This window comes from Hyperolius riggenbachi, chromosome 2, assembly GCF_040937935.1.
Source record: "Hyperolius riggenbachi isolate aHypRig1 chromosome 2, aHypRig1.pri, whole genome shotgun sequence".
Lineage (NCBI taxonomy): Eukaryota > Metazoa > Chordata > Amphibia > Anura > Hyperoliidae > Hyperolius > Hyperolius riggenbachi.
The window spans coordinates 311,938,052-311,963,307 of NC_090647.1; the positions used below are offsets into that span (position 1 = coordinate 311,938,052).

Below are 25,256 nucleotides of genomic sequence, written 5' to 3' on the forward strand. Positions count from 1 at the left end.
AGACACAGTGAAGAAGGGAATCCCCGGACATGTGATGCTGATACTCCGCTATCCACTACCCGCAGACAGCATTACGGGGCTCCGGACATGTGACGCTGAAACTCCGCACCCCTCTACACCATAACGGGGGCTCAGGACTGGACAAGTAAGAGCAGAAAGCTCTGCAAATCACGGGGGTAGGGGGCAGAGACTCGGCGAGGAAACAATTATATGCATGTACTGTTCCAGCAGGGAGGGGCACGGACATAGCGGGGGTACATCATTTTTAAATAGCCACAGAGGTACTAGGGTGGGAGGGGGTGCATGGGCACAGTTTGGGGGGAAATCACATTGAAGAGAAGCATTCTGATCCCTATTGTTTTAAATAGCAAGGGAGGCACCATTGCTGTTCTCAGTCTGCTGTAACAAATGTATTCTTGTGACAAGTTTGTAGGACCTGCTTGTCTTTGCATAGCAGGTCACTACTAAATACTCTAATCACAATGTGGGAAGGGGATCTGCCTAACATTGTTGGGTACACATGGCTGTGAGGAATGGGGCTGCCTAGTATTGGGGTCACATCTAGCTATTTATACTGGGGGTGGGCTTATTTTCCTGCTTTCTGGGGTAAAACTTGGGGGTCTGCTTACAGTGGAGGAAATAATTATTTGACCCCTCACTGATTTTGTAAGTTTGTCCAATGACAAAGAAGTGAAGTCTCAGAACAGTATCATTTCAATGGTAGGTTTATTTTAACAGTGGTAGATAGCACATCAAAAGGAAAATCGAAAAAATAACCTTAAATAAAAGATAGCAACTGATTTGCATTTCATTGAGTGAAATAAGTTTTTGAACCCTCTAACAATAAAAGACTTAATACTTAGTGGAAAAACCCTTGTTTGCAAGCACAGAGGTCAAACGTTTCTTGTAATTGATGACCAAGTTTGCACACATTTTAGGAGGAATGTTTGTCCACTGCTCTTTGCAGATCATCTCTAAATCCCTAAGGTTTCGAGGCTGTCTCTGTGCAACTCTGAGCTTGAGCGCCCTCCATAGGTTTTCTATTGGATTAAGGTCCGGAGACTGACTAGGCCACTCCATGACCTTAATGTGCTTCTTCTTGAGCCACTCCTTTGTTGCCTTTGCTGTATGTTTTGGGTCATTGTCGTGCTGGAACACCCATCCACGACCCATTTTCAGTTTCCTGGCAGAGGGAAGGAGGTTGTCGTTCAGGATTTCACGATACATGGCTCCGTCCATTTTCCCGTTAATGCGATTAAGTTGTCCTGTGCCCTTAGCAGAAAAACACCCCCAAAGCATAATGTTTCCACCCCCATGCTTGACGGTGGGGACGGTGTTTTGGGGGTCATAGGCAGCATTTTTCTTCCTCCAAACACAGCGAGTGGAGTTAATGCCAAAGAGCTCTATTTTGGTCTCATCAGACCACACCACCTTCTCCCAGTCACTCACAGAATCATTCAGGTGTTTATTGGCAAACTTCAGATGGGCCTGCACATGTGCCTTCTTGAGCAGGGGGACCTTGCGAGCCCTGCAGGATTTTAATCCATTGCGGTGTAATGTGTTTCCAATGGTTTTCTTGGTGACTGTGGTCCCTGCTAATTTGAGGTCATTCACTAACTCCTCCCGTGTAGTTCTAGGATTCTTTTTCACCTTTCTCAGAACCATTGATACTCCACGAGGTGAGATCTTGCGTGGAGCCCCAGAGCGAGGTCGATTGATGGTCATTTTGTGCTCCTTCCATTTTCGAACAATCGCACCAACAGTTGTCACCTTCTCTCCCAGCTTCTTGCTAATGGTTTTGTAGTCCATTCCAGCCTTGTGCAGGTCTACAATTTTGTCTCTGACATCCTTGGACAGCTCTTTGGTCTTTCCCATGTTGGAGAGTTTGGAGTCTGCTTGATTGATTGATTCTGTGGACAGGTGTCTTTTATACAGGTGACTAGTTAAGACAGGTGTCTTTAATGAGGATGACTAATTGAGTAGAAGTGTCTAACCACTCTGTGGGAGCCAGAACTCTTAATGGTTGGTAGGGGTTCAAAAACTTATTTCACTCAATGAAATGCAAATCAGTTGCTATCTTTTATTTAAGGTTATTTTTTCGATTTTCCTTTTGATGTGCTATCTGCCACTGTTAAAATAAACCTACCATTGAAATGATACTGTTCTGAGACTTTTCATTTCTTTGTCATTGGACAAACTTACAAAATCAGTGAGGGGTCAAATAATGATTTCCTCCACTGTATATGCGGGTCGGCTTATATGCGAGTATATACAGTATTTGCATAATTTGTATTATTAAAAAATCCCAAAATAATGAACTGTTTTCTTAAAGTGTACCTGAAATGGGAACTTTTACTTACTTGGGGCTTCTTCCAGCCCCCTGCAGTCTTTGAGGTCTTTTGGTGTCTTCTGGGTCCCCTCCGTTGTGATGTCATCAAGTCCACAACTGGCTGAGTCGTGCACTATGTGACAGTGGAACAACAGGAGGGGACTTGGAGGACTTTGGATCTTAGACTATAAGGGGCTGAGAGAAGCCCCACATAAGTAAAAGTCCAACTTTTTCCCTGTCACAGGTTCACTTTAAGGTATTTGCAAGTTGTGACTTCCATATGTCCAAAAGACAAGACTAATAATGCATGACTTCAGGACAATCGGCAAAAACGTACCAGTCCTTTGTGTATGCCAATGTAAGCCAGTCATACATCCAGAGCGGTTGGACAGAAGATCTAGTGGGCAGACAGGACAGCCAACTCTCTGATAGACGCAATACATTTATGAAATAAACAAGATAAAACTATTTGACTTATGTAAGATGTTAACAGATCTGTATGTTTTTCCAAAACTAGTGAATGGCACAAAAATTACTGTAAATCTACTTTTTTCATTTACAGTATTTAATGATTATACAAAACAGGTGTAAATTCTTTTCTATTTTTGGCTGGAATTCAACTTTACAACCTTGTTTTCTATAAAGAAAGACTTCATTGCTTTATTTATTTATTTTGCTGTATGCTTTTGCTGTAAGCTGCCATGCAGAAGTTTTGTAGTATCATTAGAAGCATGAGGGCAGTAGGAGAGTACAGACATAGGGTATCAGTATTGTATCCACACAAGCAGCATATGTGACTGTGGGCAAAAATGGCACTATCCATAGCCCTCTCTTTACATTTCCCTTTCATTTCAGCATAATTCTCACGCGATGTAGATGAACCTGTAATAGTGTTTAAAAACAAGGTTCAGACTCCACAGTCATCACTTGAGGGGTCAGTACTGTTGCACTGTACTTTGGAGCTTTGGATAAAAGTCAGACAGCTCAGCCTTTGTGCCCAAGCATGTCAAGAGGAAGTCTGCCTTGGTAACTGGCACAGATGTATTGGTTTAATTAAAACTGCCTCACACCCTTTTACTTATGCCTGAGCATCTCACACATGCAGAAAGCTGGCATCTTGAGAGTCGCACAAACCTTTAGCGAGACATCTCCTGTACCGCTCTTTAAACACTGAGAGAAGCCCCCCCCCCCTCTCCTCCTGCTAATTGTGACTGCGTCTCTGATGTGTAGGCATAAATAAATGTTAGAGCGGCTAATTAAATTAAAGCATCTAGGGAGCAGTAGCTATAATGGCAACATCCTCTGCCCGATGCACATGACCCTGCACTGCATTAGTCAGAAAATGTGCTTCTACTGTGAATGGCTTATGATTATTCCAGGTGTCCTCCTCACCTTGCATATATGTATATCTGTATTTTTAATTTTCACAGGCCTGGTGTATCCCAGTGTGGAGGTATCAGTTATACTGCAGATAGACTCTGCATTGTTGAATCTTGTTGCATAATGTTTTCTTAAAGGGGAACTTCAGCTTAAACAAACATACTGTCATCAAGTTACATTAGTTATGTTAATTAGAATAGATAGGTTATATAATCTCTTACCCACCCTGTTTTAAAAGAACAGGCAAATGTTTGTGATTCATGGGCGCTGCCACCTTTGTCATGGGGGCAGCCATCTTTTTGGTTGAAAGGAGGTGACAAGGAGCAGGAGACATAGTTCCAACTATCCTGTGTCCTGATTATCCCTCCCAGCTGCACATGCTAGGCTTCATGCTAGGCTTCAAATGTCAAATTCAAAATGTAAAAAAAAAAAAAAAAAAAAAAAAAAAAAAAAAAAAAATTGCACCAAAACAGCAGAACGAGAACAACAAAATCAGAAATCCCATCATGCTTTGCACAGCATCAGGGGAAAAAAGCCTGGGCAGTTTTCTTCTGTGCAGCTAAAAATGAGGCTCGTATAAGAGAAACAAAGTTCTGATGCTGTGAAACTGTTAAAGAAACACCAGGCCTTTTCAGTGCTGCTGAGTCGATTTTTAGTCCGGAGGTTCACTTTAACAAATCTTTACGCAGCACGGTGCCGTAGTGGATACCAGTCTCACCTTGCAGAGATGGGTTCCCTGTTCAATTCCCAGTTTGTATGTTCTTCCAGGGTCTGCGTGGGTTTCCTCTGGGCACTCCAGTCCCCCCCCCCCCCCCAAAAAAAAAACAGATAAGGGGGGCAGTTAAGTGAAAAGACTACTATTTACAGCGCTAAGGAAGGTTTTGGCACTATATAGCCACTAAATAAGGATAATGACTTCTACATTGTATTATTGTACTTATCTAAAATGTGCGTTTTGTCTTCAGACTCCTTACCATGTGAACTTGCTGCTGGCTGGATATGATGATCACGATGGCCCTTCCCTGTATTACATGGATTACTTGGCAGCTTTGGCAAAAGCACCATTTGCAGCTCATGGCTATGGAGCCTTGCTTACTCTCAGCATCTTGGATCGTTACTACAAACCAGGTGTGATCTATGGCAAGAGTGTTGTGCTTCATTCTGTCTACATAAATTAGCCTGACTTCTCATCCTTTGCCTTTTGCTTGCTTATGTTCCAAAGTAGGAATATAAATTGCTTTTTATCTTTTTTCGTACCGCCTTTTCTCTCTCGGAGGTGGGAAAAAGAATGTGTATGTGAGAAGATGCAGCCAAGCTTTTTGCAGTTTAGCAGATTTGGAAATAGTAACTACTAACCAAACATAAACATTATAGCAAAAGCTAGTCTTCACCTGCAGAAATGACCATGTAAAAGAGAATCGCTTTACAGTTTGCCATGAAAGAAATGGTAAGTTGTCATTGTTGTCCTAAAATTATCTAAAAAAAACCCCAAAAACCTTGTTCCTATAAAGGGACAGGCCCCTAACGCACTAAAACCTAACCTTTATTAGCTAGCTTAAAAGTAATGGGCCTACGACATACAAAGTGCATCTATACTTTGTTCTGTCAGACACAGTGGCTACTATGGTGTTATTCAAATGAGACTTAAGGGGGGGAGCGATGTCCCCTTATCCTCATCGGACAAGTATAGAGCTCTCTATATACACACACACACACACACACACACACACACACACACACACACACACACACACACACACACACACTCACTCACTCACTCACTCACTCACTCACTCACTCACTCACTCACTCTCATATCAGCAAACAGTAGTGGTGAGAAATGAAAACACCCTCCATAACACCTTCCATCTACTTGTAAACTCCCACCAATAAAGCTGCTGAAGGCTGAAATAGCTTGAAACTGCTTTCTGCGAGTTTGAGCTTTGTAAAATGTGTGGCCTATAGGCAAACTGTAATCCAGCAGCCATGGATTTTTTCCCACCATTAAGGGACATAAAGGAAAAAATGCAGATTCATTCACTGACCTGAACAAATGCATCATGACATTAATTTTTAGTCAAATGGAACTAAATATTTGTAAAGACTTTTTGTTTTAATAAAGCAAAATTGATTTTGGCATGTATACCTTTAATTTGCACGATTACTTTAATGGTACAACACCACAATAAGATTAGAAGTCGAGTGCCCATGCTTGTGTTTTAGCCCTGCTGTCTTTTTTTTTACCAGTAGTTAGTTTTTAATCTTGAATTTCTTCAGCATCTTCATTTCTTTACTGACATTTATGAGATAAGCCCATATCGGGGTGTTTTATAAAAAAAAAAAAAAACAAAGGCTTACAATCTAAGGGGAGGGGGAGGAGGACACACAAGGTATGACTGCGGAATAGGTGCTCCAGGGACTGAGTCAAGGTGGGGGGGGGGGGGGGTGTATGTATGTATGTTTTTAGGACATCTTAAAGAGGTGCATTTTGAGGGCTTGTTTGAAGATGTTAAAGGAGGGTGGAAGTCTGATGCACGGTGGAGTCAGTTCTGGAGAAGTCCTGCAGTCATATGGTTAGGAGCGGCACACCTTTCCGTATATTGCGGGTGCTGAACCTTAGATGCAAAGCTACATCTATCAAAGTTTCAAGCAGTCCAAGGATAGGTTCGCACACCAGCTTCTCCAAAGAGCTACAAGGTAGTTTTTATTTCACCATAATGTGTCAACACAAAGTATGACAATTGTTTCAGGGCCACAGGAGGTCCCCTTCCTCAGATAAGTGCAGACAAACATTTCACTGAACAGTGCACACCACATTAAATATGTACAGACAATTAAAACAGGTAAACCCACTGAAGCTGGAAACACGCCCATTCATTAAATTGTGTAAACATGTACTATATGGGGCGATCAATGCTAATAATACACTTTAAACACAAGCTAAACAACTGTGCTCTTCGTGTTCGTCGGACTCGCCTCTTCCTGGCCAGCAGTTCACTGGCACTTGCTGTAATCCTTTGCGTCAGGTGCTTGGTGATTGGCCAGACGCGGCCGAGCGTGCCGGAAGTACGCAATGCGAGCTCCGGCCGCTCGTGATTGTAGTACCGTTGAGGTGGGCAGCACGAGTGATCTCCGGTGGCGGGAATGGACGGCCAATCAATTTGAACATACTGGTGAGTGACAGTGTTGGTCTGCATTACATTCAGGACTATTTTATGCTATTTAGCAAAAGTTTGCTTTGCGACCCATTAGTGGGCATTATATACATGAAGAGCACAGTTGTTTAGCTTGTGCTTAAAGTGTATTATTAGCATTGATCGCCCCATATAGTACATGTTTACATGTTTACACAATTTAATGAATGGGCGTGTTTCCAGCTTCAGTGGGTTTACCTGTTTTAATTGTCTGTACATATTTAATGTGGTGTGCACTGTTCAGTTAAATGTTTGTCTGCACTTATCTGAGGAAGGGGACCTCCTGTGACCCCGAAACAATTGTCATACTTTGTGTTGACACATTATGGTGAAATAAAAACTACCTTGTGGCTCTTTGGAGAAGCTGGTGTACGAACCTATCCTTGGACTGCTGGAGAAGTCCTGCAGGCTGGATAGGAGTGAAAAATGTGCAGGTGGTCAGGCGGAGATCATTGGGGGACCGGATGGGTCGGTCGGGTGTATATCTGTGGATGAGCTCGGAGATCTAGGTTTGGCAGGGCTTGTGCACAGATGTGTTGTAGGCCAGGCACAGAATCTTGAAACTGATCCTGAAGCATAGAGGAAGCCAGTGCAGGGATTTACAGAGGGGAGATGAGGAAGCGGAGTGGTGTGAACAATTGATGAGTCTTGATGGCGGATTTATGATTTATTGAAGGGAGGCAATGCGGTTCAAAGGGAGGCCTGACAGAAAGGAGTTGAAGTAGTCAAGCCAGGAGCTGAGGGTGTGGATAAGAAGCTTGGTAGTGTCTGAGGTCAAGAAGGGGTGTATATTGGAGATTTTGCAGAGGTGGAAATTGCAGTAGATTCCCCAGAAAAATTGACAGCGAGAAGAATGATTCCTGACACGTAGCACCCCACCAGCATAGCTAGGGACAACAGGCTAAGGCAGGCATGGGCAAACTTGGCCCTCCAGCTGTTAAGGAACTACAAGTCCCTCAATGCATTGCAGGAGTCTGACAGCCACAGTCATGACTCATAAAGGCAAATGCATTGTGGGGTTTGTAGTTCCGTAACAGGTGGAGGGCCAAGTTTGCCCATGCCTGGGCTCAGGCCTCTTTTCCACAGCCAGTTGATACAGTGAAATGCCTCTCAAACTCTCACAACTGCTTGCTGCCTGTAACAGCTCACCGCTGCCTGATAACTGCTCACTGCAGCCTGACAACTGCTTGCTGAGCACACAGTTTAACAGTCCTTGAAAAAGAGGCCTCATGGAGCTAAAGTCATCTATGTCTACCCTCCTCCTTCAAGGTCCAAGCATCCACCGACGCGACACAGAACTCCAGTTCCAGATAACAAAAAGCAATGTGGTACTAGTGATGTGCCTCATGACGCAAACACTGAGACCCTCAGCTGCTATCTGCACCATTAATCTTCTTTGTGGCGCCCAGATTATCTTTCCATTTGCTGCGTTAATGTGCTCAGTTCGGCTATGTCTGAAGCCCAAATTAACATTGCAGTCTATGGCGGTGCCCAAATTCACTTCTTTGCCTCATTACATCCTTATGATTAGCAGCCAGCAGAGATGAATATAAAATAAAATGTTACATTTCACATTTATTACAACCTATTACAAATTGGCCCATAGTTAATTTTTTAAACTTTTCGATAGATCAGGTAACGGGACTGACTGATCAAGTGGATTGGTCATTTTATGTAATGCTGTATCTAAAATGGAGAAATATTTCCACTCGCTGAAACCGCTACAGTAGTGACTTGTTATCTTAATATCTCTGCGGAAACCTAAGATTTTGTGGAGTGATTGATGGATGTGTGAAAAGCTGGGAAAATACGGTGCATGTCTATTGACACATTTTAATGAATTCATCCTCCTGGAATAGAGAAAGGGGATCCTAGCTTTGGAGTGAGATGCTGTATACGTCAACAAGTAAATCTCTGTTTTTACAGGTTTTTTTTTCCTGTCCTGGAAATGTTGTTATTTCTAGTGTTTCTCTTGTGCTGACCTGTTACACAGCACTTCAGACATCGCCTTAGTATTATGTTCCCTTTTCTCTTATGTAAGCAATGGCTTGCTGAGCTTCAATGTAAAAAAAAAAATGTCTAAAACTTCACAGTAATAATTAGTAGCCTAGAAACAGTCATGGTGATTTTTCTTAATCATTTATCACTTCAGGGAATGTGGGGCAGAAAGTGTAGTGTCAGTTCAGTTAGCTCGCTTTGCAATGCAGCCCTCCAAACATGTTATGCCAGTGCTGAGAAGTTAGTGTGATAACACCCACACCTTGCTGGGGCACAGAGTGCAGAGTACCCCCTGGTGGGACCTCAGTATCAACCCAACCCTTCTTCCCCAGTCCCTCAGGTCCTGTTCTGCGTGGTGCTGTCAATCAATCACTTCTTGTCTTCTGCACCCTTTCAGTCACCAATATTAACTGTGAGTAATTTGCAAGTCATTGCCAGCTTAGCTTCATCAAAGCTTTTTTGGGATTTCTGCACTAAAATAATGTTTTTATTTCCGATATCCCTGTAGTGTGAGCTGGACATAAATAGTCATAAAGATGAATGATATGACCATAATCAGATCTGTAAGGTAGATCTGAGAGGATTATACTTGTAATGATCGATAACAGGGGCATAACCTATTATTTTGGCAAAACTCCATATCGTTTTTGATTCCCAATGAAAACATTTGATGGTTTTCTTCCACAAACTTGATTCAGATAGTATTTCTTTTATTTATAAAGCACCAATATATTACACAGCGCTGGACAATAAATGCATACCATGACGCAAAGGATGACAGACGTAACAGAACAAGGTTTTACAACATAGAACAAAGTTGTGCAAGGCAAACGGTACAAGATACGTGATCATGTGATTTTGGGCTGGTTAGGTAGGCCCAGTAATAAAAGTACAAGGCGGTCATAGGAAAGGAGCACAATGATGGTGCACACGATTATGTAGAATACACTCTGGAATGGTGAATCCTGCCAAATGCTGGGTACACACGTTAAGATTTTCTGTGCGATTTTCCAACCCGATCGTTTTTTCCTCACGTTTCTGCGCTCTGTTCTCTTATCTTTATTCATTTTGCTTATTTTTTTCCATTCACTGCTATGAGACATCGAGCGCAGAAACAATCGGGAGCAATATCGGACATGACGGATTTTATCAATCGGATCCATCTATCGCACGGAAAATCGTACAGTGTGTATTAGGCATTAGGCTTACAATTTATGCTGGGAATGCACAGCTAGATTCTGAGTCATTTAGATGGCTCAATAGATAATTTCCGACACGTCCGATCTCCCGCCCGATCGTTTCGCTGCTCTATTCTGCATTGAGGACAATGAAAAAAAGATAAGAAAAAGGAGCAGAAGATAAGAGAATCGTCTGCAGAATCGAGCGGGGAATCGATCGGAGGAATAGAGCCTGCAAAATCAAGCCATGAATTACAAGCATAAGAGATGGCAGTTAGGAGTGTTAGAAAAATCACATGACCATTGGTGGAGTTGGGTATTGAAGCTGTGGAGGAATTCTTCATCAGGAAGTATGGAACCACTGCATGGTATAATGGCCCTCAGTCTGTCTACTAGATTAATGACTGGGATCTTTTCTGTATAGATTGATCGCATTTCCTGACTCCTGATACCAACTGGAAAACATTAGTTGTGAATGACACTGTGGTGTCCAGTGTTATGCTGGGAATACTCTGTTCCTTTTTGAGGTGATTAGAAAGTTCGATGGATATCTTCCAACTGGTCTGATCTCCCTTTCGATCCTTTCGCCGCTCATTTAAAAAAAAAAAGAATGGAAAAAGATAAGAAAAATGAGCGGAAGATAAGAGAATCGACTGCAGAATCGAGCAGCAAAAATGATTGAGAGGAGAAACGTACAGCAGAAACGAACCGTGTAGTCCCAGCATTAAGCTGGCCAGACTTGAAACTTTACTCTGCAGATGGCGCGTCAGGAAACATGTATGACTGGTCTACTATCTGCAGACACTCTTCTGAACACAGCAGTGCATAGTCTGCTGAAGCTGAACAGATCTACTGTTTGTTGTTACTGTTGTTTATTATAGTGTACATTTCTAACCACTGCTGCTGAGGAAAACCTATACTATAAGTACAGCTTTGAGGTGTAGCTGCTGAAGGATTAGCTAACCTCTTCCATTCAGCAGGAGCTCAGTGATATGGGGGAGTTCAGTAGAAACAACGGCAGATTTACAACACAAGGAAAAAAGAAAAGAAACTTTGTGATTTTGTGTTTGCTTTTAAACACAAAACATAGAGCCAAATTAATCCATGCCATGCACTGATGAGGATCAAACAATCCGAAACAGTCTGTATGCATGTTGGATTATTATGGCTCTGGACAATTTAACAAGCTGACACATCATTGCATTCCAGCGGTTCTGGAGGTGTGTTTAGCTTCTAAGGGTACAATGGTTAATTTGCATATATTCAGCAGTGGTGCTCTGGGAGACATCTCAAGCTCACTCCAACCTGTTTTTCTTTTAAACTAAATATCCTGTATATTTTTCATATAATAATAAGACTAATCTTATTTTCCAGATCTCACTAGAGAAGAAGCAGTGGAATTACTAAAGAGATGTATAGCAGAGGTAAGGTTTATCAGCATGCTCCATAAAGCGGGACATACTCAATTATCGGTCACATTTTTTTGTTTTCAGTCAATATTACAATTTATATTTGGTTAAATATTTTTCAGCGTAAAATAAAATAAAAATTTCAGATCTATTTCTTGATCAATTTTAGGTCTTAATATTGATCTAATACCGGTCATAATTTTGATCTAAAATAAAATGGTGATAATTGAATAGTGTGTGGCCAGCTTAAGGCTCATCAGTAACTGTTAAAGGGAACAATGACTTGTTATAACAATTTCCACACGCAAACACATGACGCCTATTGCTGGCTGTGCACTGCCAAGTTCCATGTGTGATGTAAAAAGTCCTGTATTGTAGAAAGCAGCAGTTATTTTAAAGAGGAACTCCAGTGAAAATAATTTAATAAAAAAAAGTGCTTCATTTTTACAATAATTATGTATAAATGATTTAGTCAGTGTTTGTTCATTGTAAAATCTTTCCTCTCCCAGATTCACATTCTGACATGTATTACATGGTGACATTGTTACTGTGGGCAAGTTATGTAGCTGTTTCTAGCTGCTCTGGCTGTTACAGACAGCTTTATACAGCCATTTCCTGTCTGTGAACATTGTTACATTGTGGCAGTTTGCCCAGAGTACCGCGGTATTCAGAGCCTCTTGTGGGAGGGGTTTCAGCACAAAATTAGTCACACAGCGCCCCCTGATGGTCTGTTTGTGAAAATCATTCTATTTCTCATGTAAAAGGGGGTATCAGCTACTGATTGGGATAAAGTTCAATTCTTGGTTGGAGTTACTCTTTAAAGCCATGTACAGATTTCTGCTTCTGAGATGACTCTGGTCAGACTGTGGTCAGCTTCTGAGATAACTGTGGTCGAGGTCGTCCTCTACTGCGCCTACGTGAGCTCCGCTGTCAATCAAGCCCACATTGTCCGGAGTGTATCTTGCTTGCGCAGTACACTCCGGACAACGTGAACTCGATTGACAGCGGTGCTTGCACAGGCTCAGTAGTGGACTACCTCGAGGTCGGCCTCTGCACCGGCGGCGACCCCGGATCGGCGGCTGGGAGCGGAGCTGTGGCGCTGGAAGTATCGGAGGCAAGGGGCTGGAGGAAGCCCCGGGTAAGTAGATAGGGGAAAGCTTATTTTGGCTGATGTTACCTTTAAAGATTGTCCTTTGATTGATAGGGAGACAATTCAAAGCCTGAGCACTACGGGCATTTTGACTATAGCTGTTCTATAGTAAGAGTAGGAGGGACAACGTTCTGCAGTGCTGGGCCAGAAGAGGACACTGCTCTCGTGATTTAGTGACCCACGATGGCAGATCACTAAACAAAGTTGGGGAGCAGCTGTGCACATGCTTGATGTTTTGGGTCATCTTGACTGAGGATTAGGGATGATCAGTCAGATTTTGAACGCTGTTCCGAAAAAGTTGTATCAGAACTTAAAATTAAAACTGACTCTGACGGGGGGTTAACTCACACTTATTGCTGCCTCTGTGTGCTCTCTTGCACGTCTCATTCCAGCTACTTCCTCCTTCTGGCTTTGAAGGAGGAAGTGTGTGAGATCTGGAATGCAGCATGGAGGGCAGCACACTGAGGCAGGAACAAGGGTTGGTTAGTGTCATGCCGTGGCATGTCGGAAATTATCTATCGAACTTTATAATCCTCTCAAAAACTAACCGTGTATTCCCAGCATAACACTGGACAACACAGTGTCGTTCACAACTAATGTTTTCCAGTTGGGATCAGGAGTCAGGAAATGCGGATCAATGTATACAGAAAAGATCCCAATTATGTAATCTAGCAGACATGCTTTAGTTTATATTCAAGTTCTGATCCGATTGATTCAGATCAGCTTTCCGAATCTGACTGATCAGCCCTACTGAGGATTGTCCAGCTTGTGCACAGTGGCTTGTATTCCATCTCCGTTGACCTCAACAGGGCCACACATGCAGCAGAATAGGTCAGTCTTCTACTTAAAGGACCACAGTAAGGTGTCAGTAACAAGTATATATGTGCAGTCTGGCACTGTACAATAAGCCTGGAGTCAAAATTTAAAAACTGCTTTTAGGATCATTCCAAATCCTTCAGCAACACGTCAGAAGTAAAATACAAATAACCCCAACTACACACACTAGTCTATTCTTTTGATTTTTCTTATCTTTTTGTTTTTCTGTATAGTTTCAATACATTTCCACCAGCTTCATTACAGCTAAAGTCTTCAACTTTAGCCTAGTCATAATATTTGCATGTTTACCTGCATATATCGGCCAACTTTATATTTTAATTATTTTCTACTCTGCATTAATTAATGCCAACACCTCTTACAGATGCAGATTGTTCATATGGCTCGTTTCTTTTTGTCTTTCAGCTTCAGAAGAGGTTTATCTTGAGCCTTCCGTCATTCACTGTGCGGGTCATTGACAAGGAAGGAATCCATGAGCTTGAGAGCATTCCTGCATCAAGTGTATAATTTTCCTGTACCTCGTTTTTTACTTTCATTTCTACTCTTTTTGGAAATTAGCGTCAATAAATTCTTCCAAGTTTCAAAGCTTGGGACAAAGAAAATGCCTGCCTGATTCGTGCTTTCTAAATGTCTCTTGGCTCATGTCAGTGTGCTGGTGAATTATCGGATAGTCTAATTTATTAAAAAGAGATATTTGTAAGATTTCTTCTTGTTCTCTTGTGTTATCATTTGCATGGGGAATTTGCAAAAGAATGCACTGGCGCCAATGGGTTGTAGGGGATTCTTATTAGCCCTAGTATTGAGAGATCCCTGGCTTCACTGAAATGTAGAGGCGGCCATTATGAAGATACTGGCTTTCTATCTGTCATGCTCTTAAAGGGACTCCGTGCTCTGAATAAAAACAAAATTGGTATTCACCTGGTGCTTTCTGCAGCCCACTGTAGGTCGGGGGGCCCCACGGCATCCATCCGGCTCTTCTCCCAGGGCCTGGCCAGAAATGGCTGCTTGGCGGCACTGGGCCCGAATGTCGGGCTCCTTCTTCCTCTGACGTCACCACGCCGGCCGCCTCGCATCATCACGGCGGCCGGCGTGACAGTACGGTGCATGCGCGGTTTAATCGCGCATGCGCCGTAGTGTCACGCCGGCCGCCGTGATGACGCGAGGCGGCGGCGTGGTGATGTCAGACGTGATGTATGAGGAGGAAGGAGCCCGACACTCGGGCCCAGAGCCGCCGGGCAGCCATTTCTGGCCAGGCCCTGGGAGAAGAGCGAGGACGCCGATGTGGGACCTCCCGACCTACGGTGGGCTGCAGAAAGCCCCAGTTGAGTACCAATTTCGTTTTTATCCAGAGCTTGGAGTCCCTTTAACAGTGGTTTGAGTTATTCATCAGTAGCTATTGACAGTAAGCTAGATTAAAGGACCACTTTTGCGAAAATCTTAAAATTTAAAATATATGTAAACATATACAGATAAGTACATTTCTTCCAGAGTAAAATGAGCCGTACATTACTTTTCTCCTATGTTGTTGTCACTTACAGTAAGTAGTAGAAATCCAACATTACTGACAGGTTTTGGACTAGCCCATCTCCTCATGAGGGATTCTCAGGGTTTTCTGTATTTTCCAAAGCACTAGTTCCATCCAACTGCCAAAAAGGTGTGCAGCGAGCACAGAGGCTGGCCAGCATCTTTTTTATAAATCTTTTTCAAGGAGTGTCTTTATAAAGAATAAAGGCCATGCTGAGAATCCCCCATGAGGAGATGGGCTAGCCCAAAACCTGTTGGTAATGTCAGACTTCTACTACTAACTGTAAGTGACAGCAAAATAGTAGAAAAGTAATCTATGCCTCATTTTACTCTGGAATAAACACGCTTCTTATTTGTAAGTGTTTACATGTACTTTACATTTTAAGATTTTTGCGGCAGTGGTCCTTTAATATGGCTTATTTCAAGAAAACCCTTAAATGTGGAAAAGATAGCAAAGTTTACCTGTGAAATGCTCATTTCAGTGACGAAAAACCAAAGCAGCACAGTAGCCCTAAATTCTCTGCAGTTCTTCCCCTTTAATGACATCCCTCTTAGGCCATGACCTTTTTGCTGGTTTCGCTTGCTGTGCCTTCTTGGAAATCCATGTGACATTGGGAGTGGCCAGTTTCCCTGACGTACTTACTCCTTTCTCCATACATGGCACCCTGCAATCACCTCATGCGTAATAGTGCCAGAGCAAGCCTTAACGAAGAATATTAGCAATTATACGCAACCAAATGGCAGCGTTTGGTAACCCTGCATGTGTAACGTTTGACACACAGTTGCCAAAAACCATCTTGTCACGTCTGAGCATGGCAAATTTTGTTCTCAAATGAAACTCCATGGGGGCACCTGTCCATAACTTGTGCCGAGCGCTACCAAGTGCCTGGCTGGTGGACGGTAATAGCTGACAGGCAGTGAATTCACCTCCTTCAGCTGCTTGTGGAAAAGAGACCTTAGATTACAGGTGTTGAACTCCAATCCTTGAGGGTCATATCCATGCCAGTGTTTAGGATGGATGAAGAAATGCGTTCTACTTGATGAGCCACACCCTTCCTGATTCAGTTCCATCAATTAATTGTGCTAAAATTGTGTGAGGACCTTGGCCCTTAAAAGCTGGAGTTTGACATCCCTTCCTTAGATGGTCAACATAGATGGACAATTGTGATAAATACCATATGTAAAGAAACTGAATTAACCTCAGGTTAATTGGCAGTTCCTGAATCTAATTACCTCTCCATCACCAGTTATTAATCTATTATACTTAAAAACTGCCTTAAAAGTAATAAACAATGCAGTCTTTTCACCTGCTTTATCAGCCTAAGTGCTGACCAAGATTTATTTTGAATAAATAATGTTTTAACCGATTGGTGAGTTATTACTCGTGTATTTTGCTGAATGAGCAAGGGGTCGAAAAACTACTATATTTTTGGATTGTACAAGGAACCTCAAGTCCCTGTTTGATACCAACATGGAAAATATACAAAGTTAATGCAGATAGGATTTGATTCTGAGACTGTAGCACTGATAAGTTAACAGAAGTTTGCTTTCTTAAACCAGAAGATATTTGCAATTATTCAGGTTGAAGTAGCAAATGTCTCCCACAATGCATTACTGCTGAATATGCAAATTGTCCCTTTCATGTCCCTGTAAGCTAAACACCGCCAGTACTGCTGGAGTGCAATGATGTGTGAGCTTGTTAATTGCACCAGAACCACAATAATCCAACATACACACAGACCGTTTCAGACTGGTGGGTTATGGCATTGATTAATGTGGCTCTATGTGGTAGGACTTGACAAACTGATAAGTTCAAGTTCTTTTGCTTAGCAATTTAGCCCCTCATGCGCTCCTAGGACTTCTGGTTCGCCATGAGCTTGCTGGGTACTCAGTTACTACTGATAAGGTGAAAGTGCTAACAACTTAGCCACCGTGCCTCCCGCACTTATAGCTCCATCTTGCAAGACCAGTGCTCACCTGTCCTGAACTAAGGCATTGAGAAATTGAGTGAGCCAGTGATGGCAGGTTTGGCTTAGTATGCCACTGCAGCCATGATCGCTACATAGATGCAATCACATGATGCTTCAGTAACCATGCAACCATAATCTGCAGAGAATCGTGGTTATCTGCACATCAGTAACTACGATTAGCTCAGGTGAAATTAATAATAATGTACATTTATACACATTTCTCATTCATTTTCAGGTACTACAATCAGGCCACATAATTATCAAATGTGCTGCAACCATGCACTGTGATCCCTAGTAAACACTTTCAAAAAAATTTATGTGTGGTGTTAAAAAGTGAGATTTAGGGGGGAATAATTGGAGAGCAAAGTAAAAGCATATCTCATTCCCTTCTTTAATCACATTGGTTGGATGGCTAGAAGCAGGTAGCCAGCTAGTATGAAGCTCTGTCCTTCGAGGGACGGGACCGGTGACTCATCCTTTCCTATCATTCCCAGGAGGAGGTGGAAATGGAGTAGGAGGCTTATGGCGTTATTGGGTGGCCTTCGTAAAAAGAGGACAACCAATTACACACCTTAGCATTAATGGCTGAATAGTTTAAAAGAAAAAGGCAATATGAAGTAATCAGTATCTATTCTCCAAATACACTTTTTTTTTTTTTGTCCTTTTGTGTTCCTCTGACCTGCTACATTCCTTCTTGATTAAAGGAACACCAACCATTCTTGTATATCCCCCCCCCCTGCTAACTAACCAGAAGCCCCTGTATGATCATGCTTGAATTTATAATTCAGGCTTTATTAGTTTGGGATAAGCGGACCATCTAAAGTCCCATGATAGGAAATTAAAGGTAGCCATACACTGGTCGATTTGCCATCAGATTCGACCAACAGACAGATCCCTCTCTGATCGAATCTGATCAGAGAGGGATCGTATGGCTGCCTTTACGGCAAGCAGATTGTGAACCGATTTCAGCCTTAAACCGTTCACAATCTGTGGTGGTGGTGCTGCTGCTGCCGCAACCCCCCCCCCCCCCCCCCCGCATACATTACCTGCTCCGCCGGTGCGACTCACCAGGTCTCCGCTGTCTTCTCCGCTCTGGTCTGGTCCGGCATGCTTCACTTCTTCCTGTCTGGGGAAAGTTTAAACAGTAGAGCGCCCTCTACTGTTTAAACTTCCTGTCCCGGCAGGAAGTTCAGTGAAGCATGCCGGACTCTGAGACCAGAGCGGAGAAGACAGCGGAGACCTGGGGAGTCGCGCCGGTGGAGCAGGTAATGTATTGCGTCGGTCGTCGGGCACTCGAACGCCGCTAGCGACGCGCTCCCTACCCGCGGGCGATCGATGGGATCGGTCGAAATAGATCGAAATTTAGCATGTAGCATGAACGATGTGACAGCAGATTCGATCCCAGTGATCATCGACGTCAAAGGGGACTCCGATCCACCCCACAGCGCTGCCTGGCACTGATTGGCCAGGCAGCGCACGGGGTCTGGGGGGGGGGGGGGGGTGGCTGCGGCGCGACGTAGCGGCGGCGATCGTCATGCACACGCAGCTAGCAAAGTGCTAGCTGCGTGTAGTAAAAAAAAATTATGCAAATCGGCCCAGCGGGGCCTGAGCGGTGCCTTCCGGCGGCATAGCCCGTGCTCAGCGCGGCTTACCGCCAGGGAGGTTAATGCACAAGACGTTTGCACATGATTTCATTCACACTGAAAACACTATTAAAATAGAATCAACTGCCTGGTTCCACAGTCTTTTTTTTCTTTTTGATGCTGATCCTTAGTACTCCATTTCGCTATTTAATCATGAGCACGCAGTGTCTGTAATATTGTCAAGGTGGCGTTATTTTGAATCTGTCGACTCTTACTTTCAGTGATACGGCTGAGGATTCCATAGTGCCGGCAGCCATCCACTTCTAGTTTTTTGATCCAGTTTTCTTCTGTGCAGCTAAAAATGAGACTTGGGTACGAAAAACAAAGTTCTGATGCTGTGAAACTGTTAAACGCCAAGCCTTTTCAGTGCTGCTGAGTAGATTTTTAGTCTGGAGGTTCACTTTATCCTATTGCGCTTCAGATGTGAGTATGAGCGTATTGTGACAAGAATGCTTTGCAAGAGTGGAGGTTTTGCTGCTCACTCCCCTTGCAAGGTATCCCACCTCCCACACATGCTGGTTTAACTGCAACATTTTGCATTTGCAGTTTTTGCTGCAAACAATGTGTGACTCCCGAACAAGCTGTTCAAAGCAGTAACCAGTGTGGTGGTGATTCTGAAAAGTGTGCTCCCCGGGTTAAGGTGACCATATGATTGACGATCTTACTTGTTTATATCCGGCAGGTTCGATCACTGCGATGTTGCAAATGACGCATGATTGATTTTTGGCTGAAACCGATTGTTTTGGTCAATTGTGCAGGACAAAAAATTTTGAAAGTAAAGTAATATTGTCCTGTGCTGCCTAGCACAACAATATTACTACTAGTTAGTGCGTTGGACCACGAAGATGCAGGAAAGAGGAGACCTGCAGCATGGAGAAAACTGGGCACGAGGAGGCACCCCGGTGGGACAGTTGAGAGCTCTGCTGCCAACACCCGGAGAGCACAGATGGGGAGGAAACCTGGGTGGGGAGGCAGGTTACAGCTCCACACATTTTCAAAAGATCTGTGTACAGTGTGTGGGCAGCTAATGGAACACTCTCTGATCAGATTCGAGCAGAGAGGGATTTATCTGGTGGCCATCTAAAAATGTATGGCCACTTTTAAACAGAATAGGAAGTACTGCTCCATCCCATTACTAGTGTTAATAACTGACCCGAGGTTTGGCACAGGGGCATAAAAGCATATCAGTGTGAAAATGGGTGATTATTTAAATTCACTAGCATTAAAATACTGAAGAATGTACCACTTAGCTCTCTATAAGCAGGTGCTTACGGTGCCTATAGACCTGAAAGAACCAACCATACTGGTCTGGTACAACCAACCATAGACATATGGAAGGGGGGGTCGGCAAATATGAAAGTCCAGAACAACCAAGTTGTCATACTTGTCTGATGGGCAGTGGCCAGATGCTGCCAGCAGACTCATTTCAGGAGCCAGAAATATAAGGCCAGGTTATTTTACCTATCAAATTAATCATTGCCCCTGAGAATTGTCAGCCGGTGGCCATCTGCTGCACACATAGACATGAAATCATCTTATGGAATAAATAAAACTATCTACTCTGCAGTCTTTAGTCTACACATCATCTAGTCTTTAAGTCTACATCTTATTCTGTTTTAGTCTGGTCCTCTGATGTGAATCCCTCATATGGGCTACATTAACACATGAATCTGATCCCTGCTCATCTTATGGAGAAATGTTATTCATTCCTTGAGTTCCATAGATTTTGGCTTTGTTATGTAATGAGAAATCAATTTTCTCCCTATTAAAATATTACCCTTAGCTGGGTTAGATAAGTTATATCTTAGGGAGTTCTAATCATGTTCGTTCTTTTGGCCAGTCTGGGGCTTTACCTAGCATTATAGTGTAGCTATAATTACTGCATCACATTTGTTAAATTGTTCTGATGTTAAGCCCTTGCGATTTAGTAAAATGACATTTGAATTTATAGCAATAGTTTTTCTCTGGCTTTGAGACTTCCAAGTACTGATGATGTGATGGATACATAGACTTCCATTCACAGCAGGTGATTAATAAACATAAAACAATTACCCACTTCCCTCTCCCTCCTCTCATCCTCTCGCCCTAGCAATAAGGGAGGGCGGAGGGTGTGAGGCAACATATGTTAGGCCTGGGGCAGGGTAAGGTTCTTAAAAGTCCCTTCCCCCAGTGACTGAGAGGAACCAGGGTCACACTCTTACAGCCTGTCTGGTGGGCACCACATAAAGCTCATTGCTTTAACACAGTGAGAAAAATCTATAAATATTCAGTCTGTTATCCTAACGTCAGCCTTTGCATCTTGTGCATCTAAAACAGTGTTGAGCCACATGGAAGCATCAAGATTATCTGCAACAATTTCAAAGTGCCCGTGTTAAGTGGTCTGGCTTTCACTATTTGGAAAGCCTAGCTTAAAAATCCAAGTGTTTCTAGCTATGATATACTACCTGGACTGTGTCATTTATATGCCTTTCTAATTTGCTCCTCTGTCTTCCTTTGTGACTGAGCCATTCTGTACAATCACTCAGACCCAGTGCACACCAAAACCGCTAGCAGATCCTCAAAACGCTACAGGTTTTTGGAGCAGATTTCAGAGCGATTCTTAGCATGTTTAGAGACATTTTCTAAATATGCCTAGCGGTTTTGGGAGGGTTTTTGTGTAGCAGATTACGAATATTGTTACAGTAAAAGATGTTACTAAACAGCTTCTGTAACAAAAACACCTAAAAAAACTGCTCTGATCTAGCGTTTTCCAAAGCGGTTTGAGCTTTTGCTATACTTTACATTGAGGCAGAAAAGCTTCTGCAAACCGCAAAAGTGCTGCAGGACCCACGTTTGCAGTTTGCTAAAAACCTCAAACCGCTGCTGTGCACCATCCCATTGAAATACATTAGTCAAGTGTTTTTACAGGTTGAAGTGGTTTGGAAAACGCAACAAAAACCGCTCGGTGTGCACCAGGCCTAAGACTGAACTTGGTTTGCTTTTAAATAATAAGATGCTTTTGGGCTTTAATTATGTGACTCATTTCTTCCTTCCAGTCACACTTACTCTGCTGATGGCAATAACATTCTGGAAAGTAGTAAATGTATCATGAAATAAATACGGCTGCTTGGCTGTTGCTGATCCCTCCTTATAACACACCTGAAATAAGCGCTACATTTATCAGAGTGCGTGGAAAGTCCAGAGACCGCAACTGCATGCTTTTCCCAGGGGAGTGCGAAATGTTAACTTCAAGCAGTTGTGGTTTTGAAAAGCTCTAGAACCTTTGTCAGGTATTTAGTACTATCTCTGTTGCTACTAGGTAGATTCTCCCTCCCTTCCTGTTTCTGTGACGAGGTCAAACATAGGGATGGCCGATGAAGCGCTAATATAATAATTCAGAGTTGATGTCAAGTTTATGCAAATGGATTTAGCTTGGAAATTGACCAATGAAATGTAATCGCTGATGCATTTGATTAATACCATACCAAACTGTGTACATTTGCTTAAAATTAGCATAAAATGTGCATTCAATCCAAACTATTAACACTACATTGATCACCAACAGTCCATAAGAATGGGAAGTGAGGAAAAACTTTTCACTGGGAACTTAGCAATAGAAAAAAATATTTTTATTAAATAGTATGGAAAATGCTAGAAGAGATAACTGCATATTCTTATTTTGAAACCTCAGAACAAATGGAGAGTACCGCATCACATGCTAATTTCCTCCCACAATTATGCTGCAGTACATTGAAGTGAGTGACAGAAGCACATCAGCTGTGGCATGCATAACTGTGCATTGGAAAGACTCTTGAGTGGGTACATGGGTTGCCCCTTTAACTGTCTAGCAGTCCCAGTGCTCACCCCTTACTAATTTGTTCTACTTTTTGGAATGGAGTTAATTTGGCAAATCCACAGCTCTTCTCAAATTTAAAAAGTCTGCCTGGACAACAGTGAGACCTGGAATTTTTTGGTGGAACACTTTTTTTCTCCTAAGATCAGGCTACTCTACAAAGTATGTGCCAATATGTGTCCAGGAAACATCATATGGTTCTTAGATCATGCCTGTATTGCATCATACTTGCTGTTCAGACTGTGAGGGGCAGGCAAAGACTGAAAACTCAGAGAGTTGTAGCCAATAACCATGACAGTCTGTGGAGTAAGTCCTGTCTGGGCTCCTCCTGACCTGGTACCAGGGTTGGCCCTACCATGAAGCAGACTGAATCGTGTGATTCAGGACAGTCAATTGTAGATGTTGCAAGGGGGCTAAATGAGCTTTTGACCTTTATAATCACTTGAATATCTCAAAAACTATAAAAAAAATAGAAATATGGATTAGCGGCACAAATGAGCACACGCACAGCACTACCCTCCCATACCAGTTTCATGCCTGTAGGTTGTTGTATGGGGCTGGGTGATGTTATTGTTTTTTGGTGGGGGGGGGGAATACGTGCTTTTATCTTCAAAATGAAAGCACCACAAGTCTTAATTGTTGCAGCACAAATGTAGCACTAACCGAACACGATGGGATTTTTTTTTGTGCTGATTGAGACCATGTTTTTTGTTTTTGATGTCTATGTTCACACATATTTGTATATGACTGTCCAATGTTTGAACATTAAAAAAGAGGCCTACACAGTCCTTTGTATGCGATCTGTACATATTTTGCAATATATTGATTGTATTGCTGTTTGGTTTTATGTTACTTTTCTATAATTTGCAAAAAGAAAGAATGTTGAAAAAAGAGGCCTATATCTAAAATTAATTAAAAACTGTGACATTGGTTGCACACATCTGCAAGAATATGGGATGCTACTGGCCTCCGCCAAGGTTATCACTGTACTGTACCTGTAGTCCTGTTCTACAATGGATTAGCTGGGGCTGAGCCACAATCCACGTGTGTTTTTTTTTTTTTCTTCAGTGACTACATATTCCTCAGCATGCTGCTCATTTCAGAGTTCTCTGAGGCAGTGGTGTTGGATCTCAATGGCCTTTCCCATTAGTTGCCAAAGATAGGTGGTCCAGACCTGGAGGGGTTTTCCATTCAGCTCTTCTTACATTAATAAGCAGAATTTTCTTGCCATTTCTACATCAGGCTGTAAGAAAATGTTAACGTATACCATCTGTATTTTGTAGGAATTGTGATGGTGGGATTGTTATTAAAATCATATATTTTGTTTTACTCAAGGATAACATTCTACCCTTAAGTTCAACTGGCAGACTTGTCATCACAATTAATAGTTCTTGATACAAGAATACATCAAAAGCTGAGGATCTAAAACCTATCAAGCTTGTTTTAGATCCTCAGCCATCATACTATACAAAAAAAAAAAAAACACCTGTGGAGTCAGACACTGCGATTAAAAATACTGTAAGTCTAACTCCAGGCACAGATACAGTGGGATGCAAAAGTTTGGGCAACCTTGTTAATCGTCATGATTTTCCTGTATAAATTGTTGCCTGTTACGATAAATTATTTATTTAAACAATTATTGCATGCTTTTTTTTAAATCCAATAAACTTCATTTCACTTCTTAAAGCGAAATATAACCCTGCATTTCAACTTTGCTCTAAAATATTATTTACAGCATATTATATGCAAAAAGCATTTTTTTTTACTAGACTATCATTGGAAGGGTTAAACACAGAGGTTTAAAGTTCCGTGGAGAGATATGCAGAAGTTCAGATAGATACATTCTATTTAGTTACATGTATCTATTGATAAATGTTACACACTCTTTGGCTGTCCTCCAAGCTCCTTCTCAGTCAGAGAGATGAGTCACATTCAACACTTAGATACATTTATGTAAACAAAATGTATCTATTTCAGCTTCGGATGCGTCTGCAGAAATCTCCAGGAACTTTAAAGCCCTGTGTAACCCTTCCAATGCTGGTCTAGTAAAAAAAAAATGCTGGTTGCATATAATATACTGTAAATAATGTTTTAGAGCAAAGTTGAAATGCAGGGTTATATTCCGCTTTAAATATCACTTTGTGTGTCTCCTATACAGTATGATGTATTTAACTGACATTTTTGATCGTAACAACCAACGATTTATACAGGGAAATCATGACGATTAATAAAGTTGCCCTAACTTTCGCATCCCACTGTATAAATGTTCTAACAGCTAAGGCTTCAAAATCTCCATTTGTAACTTTTTTCGCATGAAACCTGAGATCTGCAACTAACAATCCTCATTAAGAAATCCCCTCAGAGTCCAAATATTCCATCAGATTGCTCAATAAGCAGACTGCCTAAATGTTACTTTTTTGAGTCAAACAGCAAAGGGCTAGTGAACATGGACTTGTCACTTCACTTTTAGGCCTGGTGCACACCAGAGGAGTTTTTCTGAGCGTTTTGAGTTTTTAAATCTGCTGCTAATGTTATCCTATGTGTCTGTGCACACTGGAGCAATGAGGTTTTGTAAAAAAACCCATAGCATTACATTGGGAAGAGCTTTTGAAACCTCTAAAAGCTCTTCCCAATGTAATGCTATGGTTTTTTTTTTACAAAACCTCATTGCTCCAGTGTGCACAGACACATAGGATAACATTAGCAGCAGATTTAAAAACTCAAAACGCTCAGAAAAACTCCTCTGGTGTGCACCAGGCCTTACTGTAGGTTCAATTGGACTTCAGTTGATATTGTAACTATTCAAGGTGGAGCT

The 25,256-nt window shown here is 42.2% G+C and overlaps 1 protein-coding gene across 1 annotated transcript in view; it reads left to right on the forward strand.

Annotated features, from left to right (window-relative positions):
- The window catches only part of PSMB2 (proteasome 20S subunit beta 2), a 51,774-nt gene extending 37,700 nt beyond the window's left edge, over positions 1 to 14,074 (forward strand). Inside the window, exons 4-6 of the mRNA XM_068269096.1 lie at positions 4,675 to 4,837; positions 11,454 to 11,503; positions 13,878 to 14,074. Coding sequence (XP_068125197.1) covers positions 4,675 to 4,837; positions 11,454 to 11,503; positions 13,878 to 13,979 — 315 coding nt within the window. The 3' untranslated portion in view covers positions 13,980 to 14,074. The remainder of the gene's footprint in view (positions 1 to 4,674; positions 4,838 to 11,453; positions 11,504 to 13,877) is intronic.
- Positions 14,075 to 25,256: the final 11,182 nt, after the last annotated feature.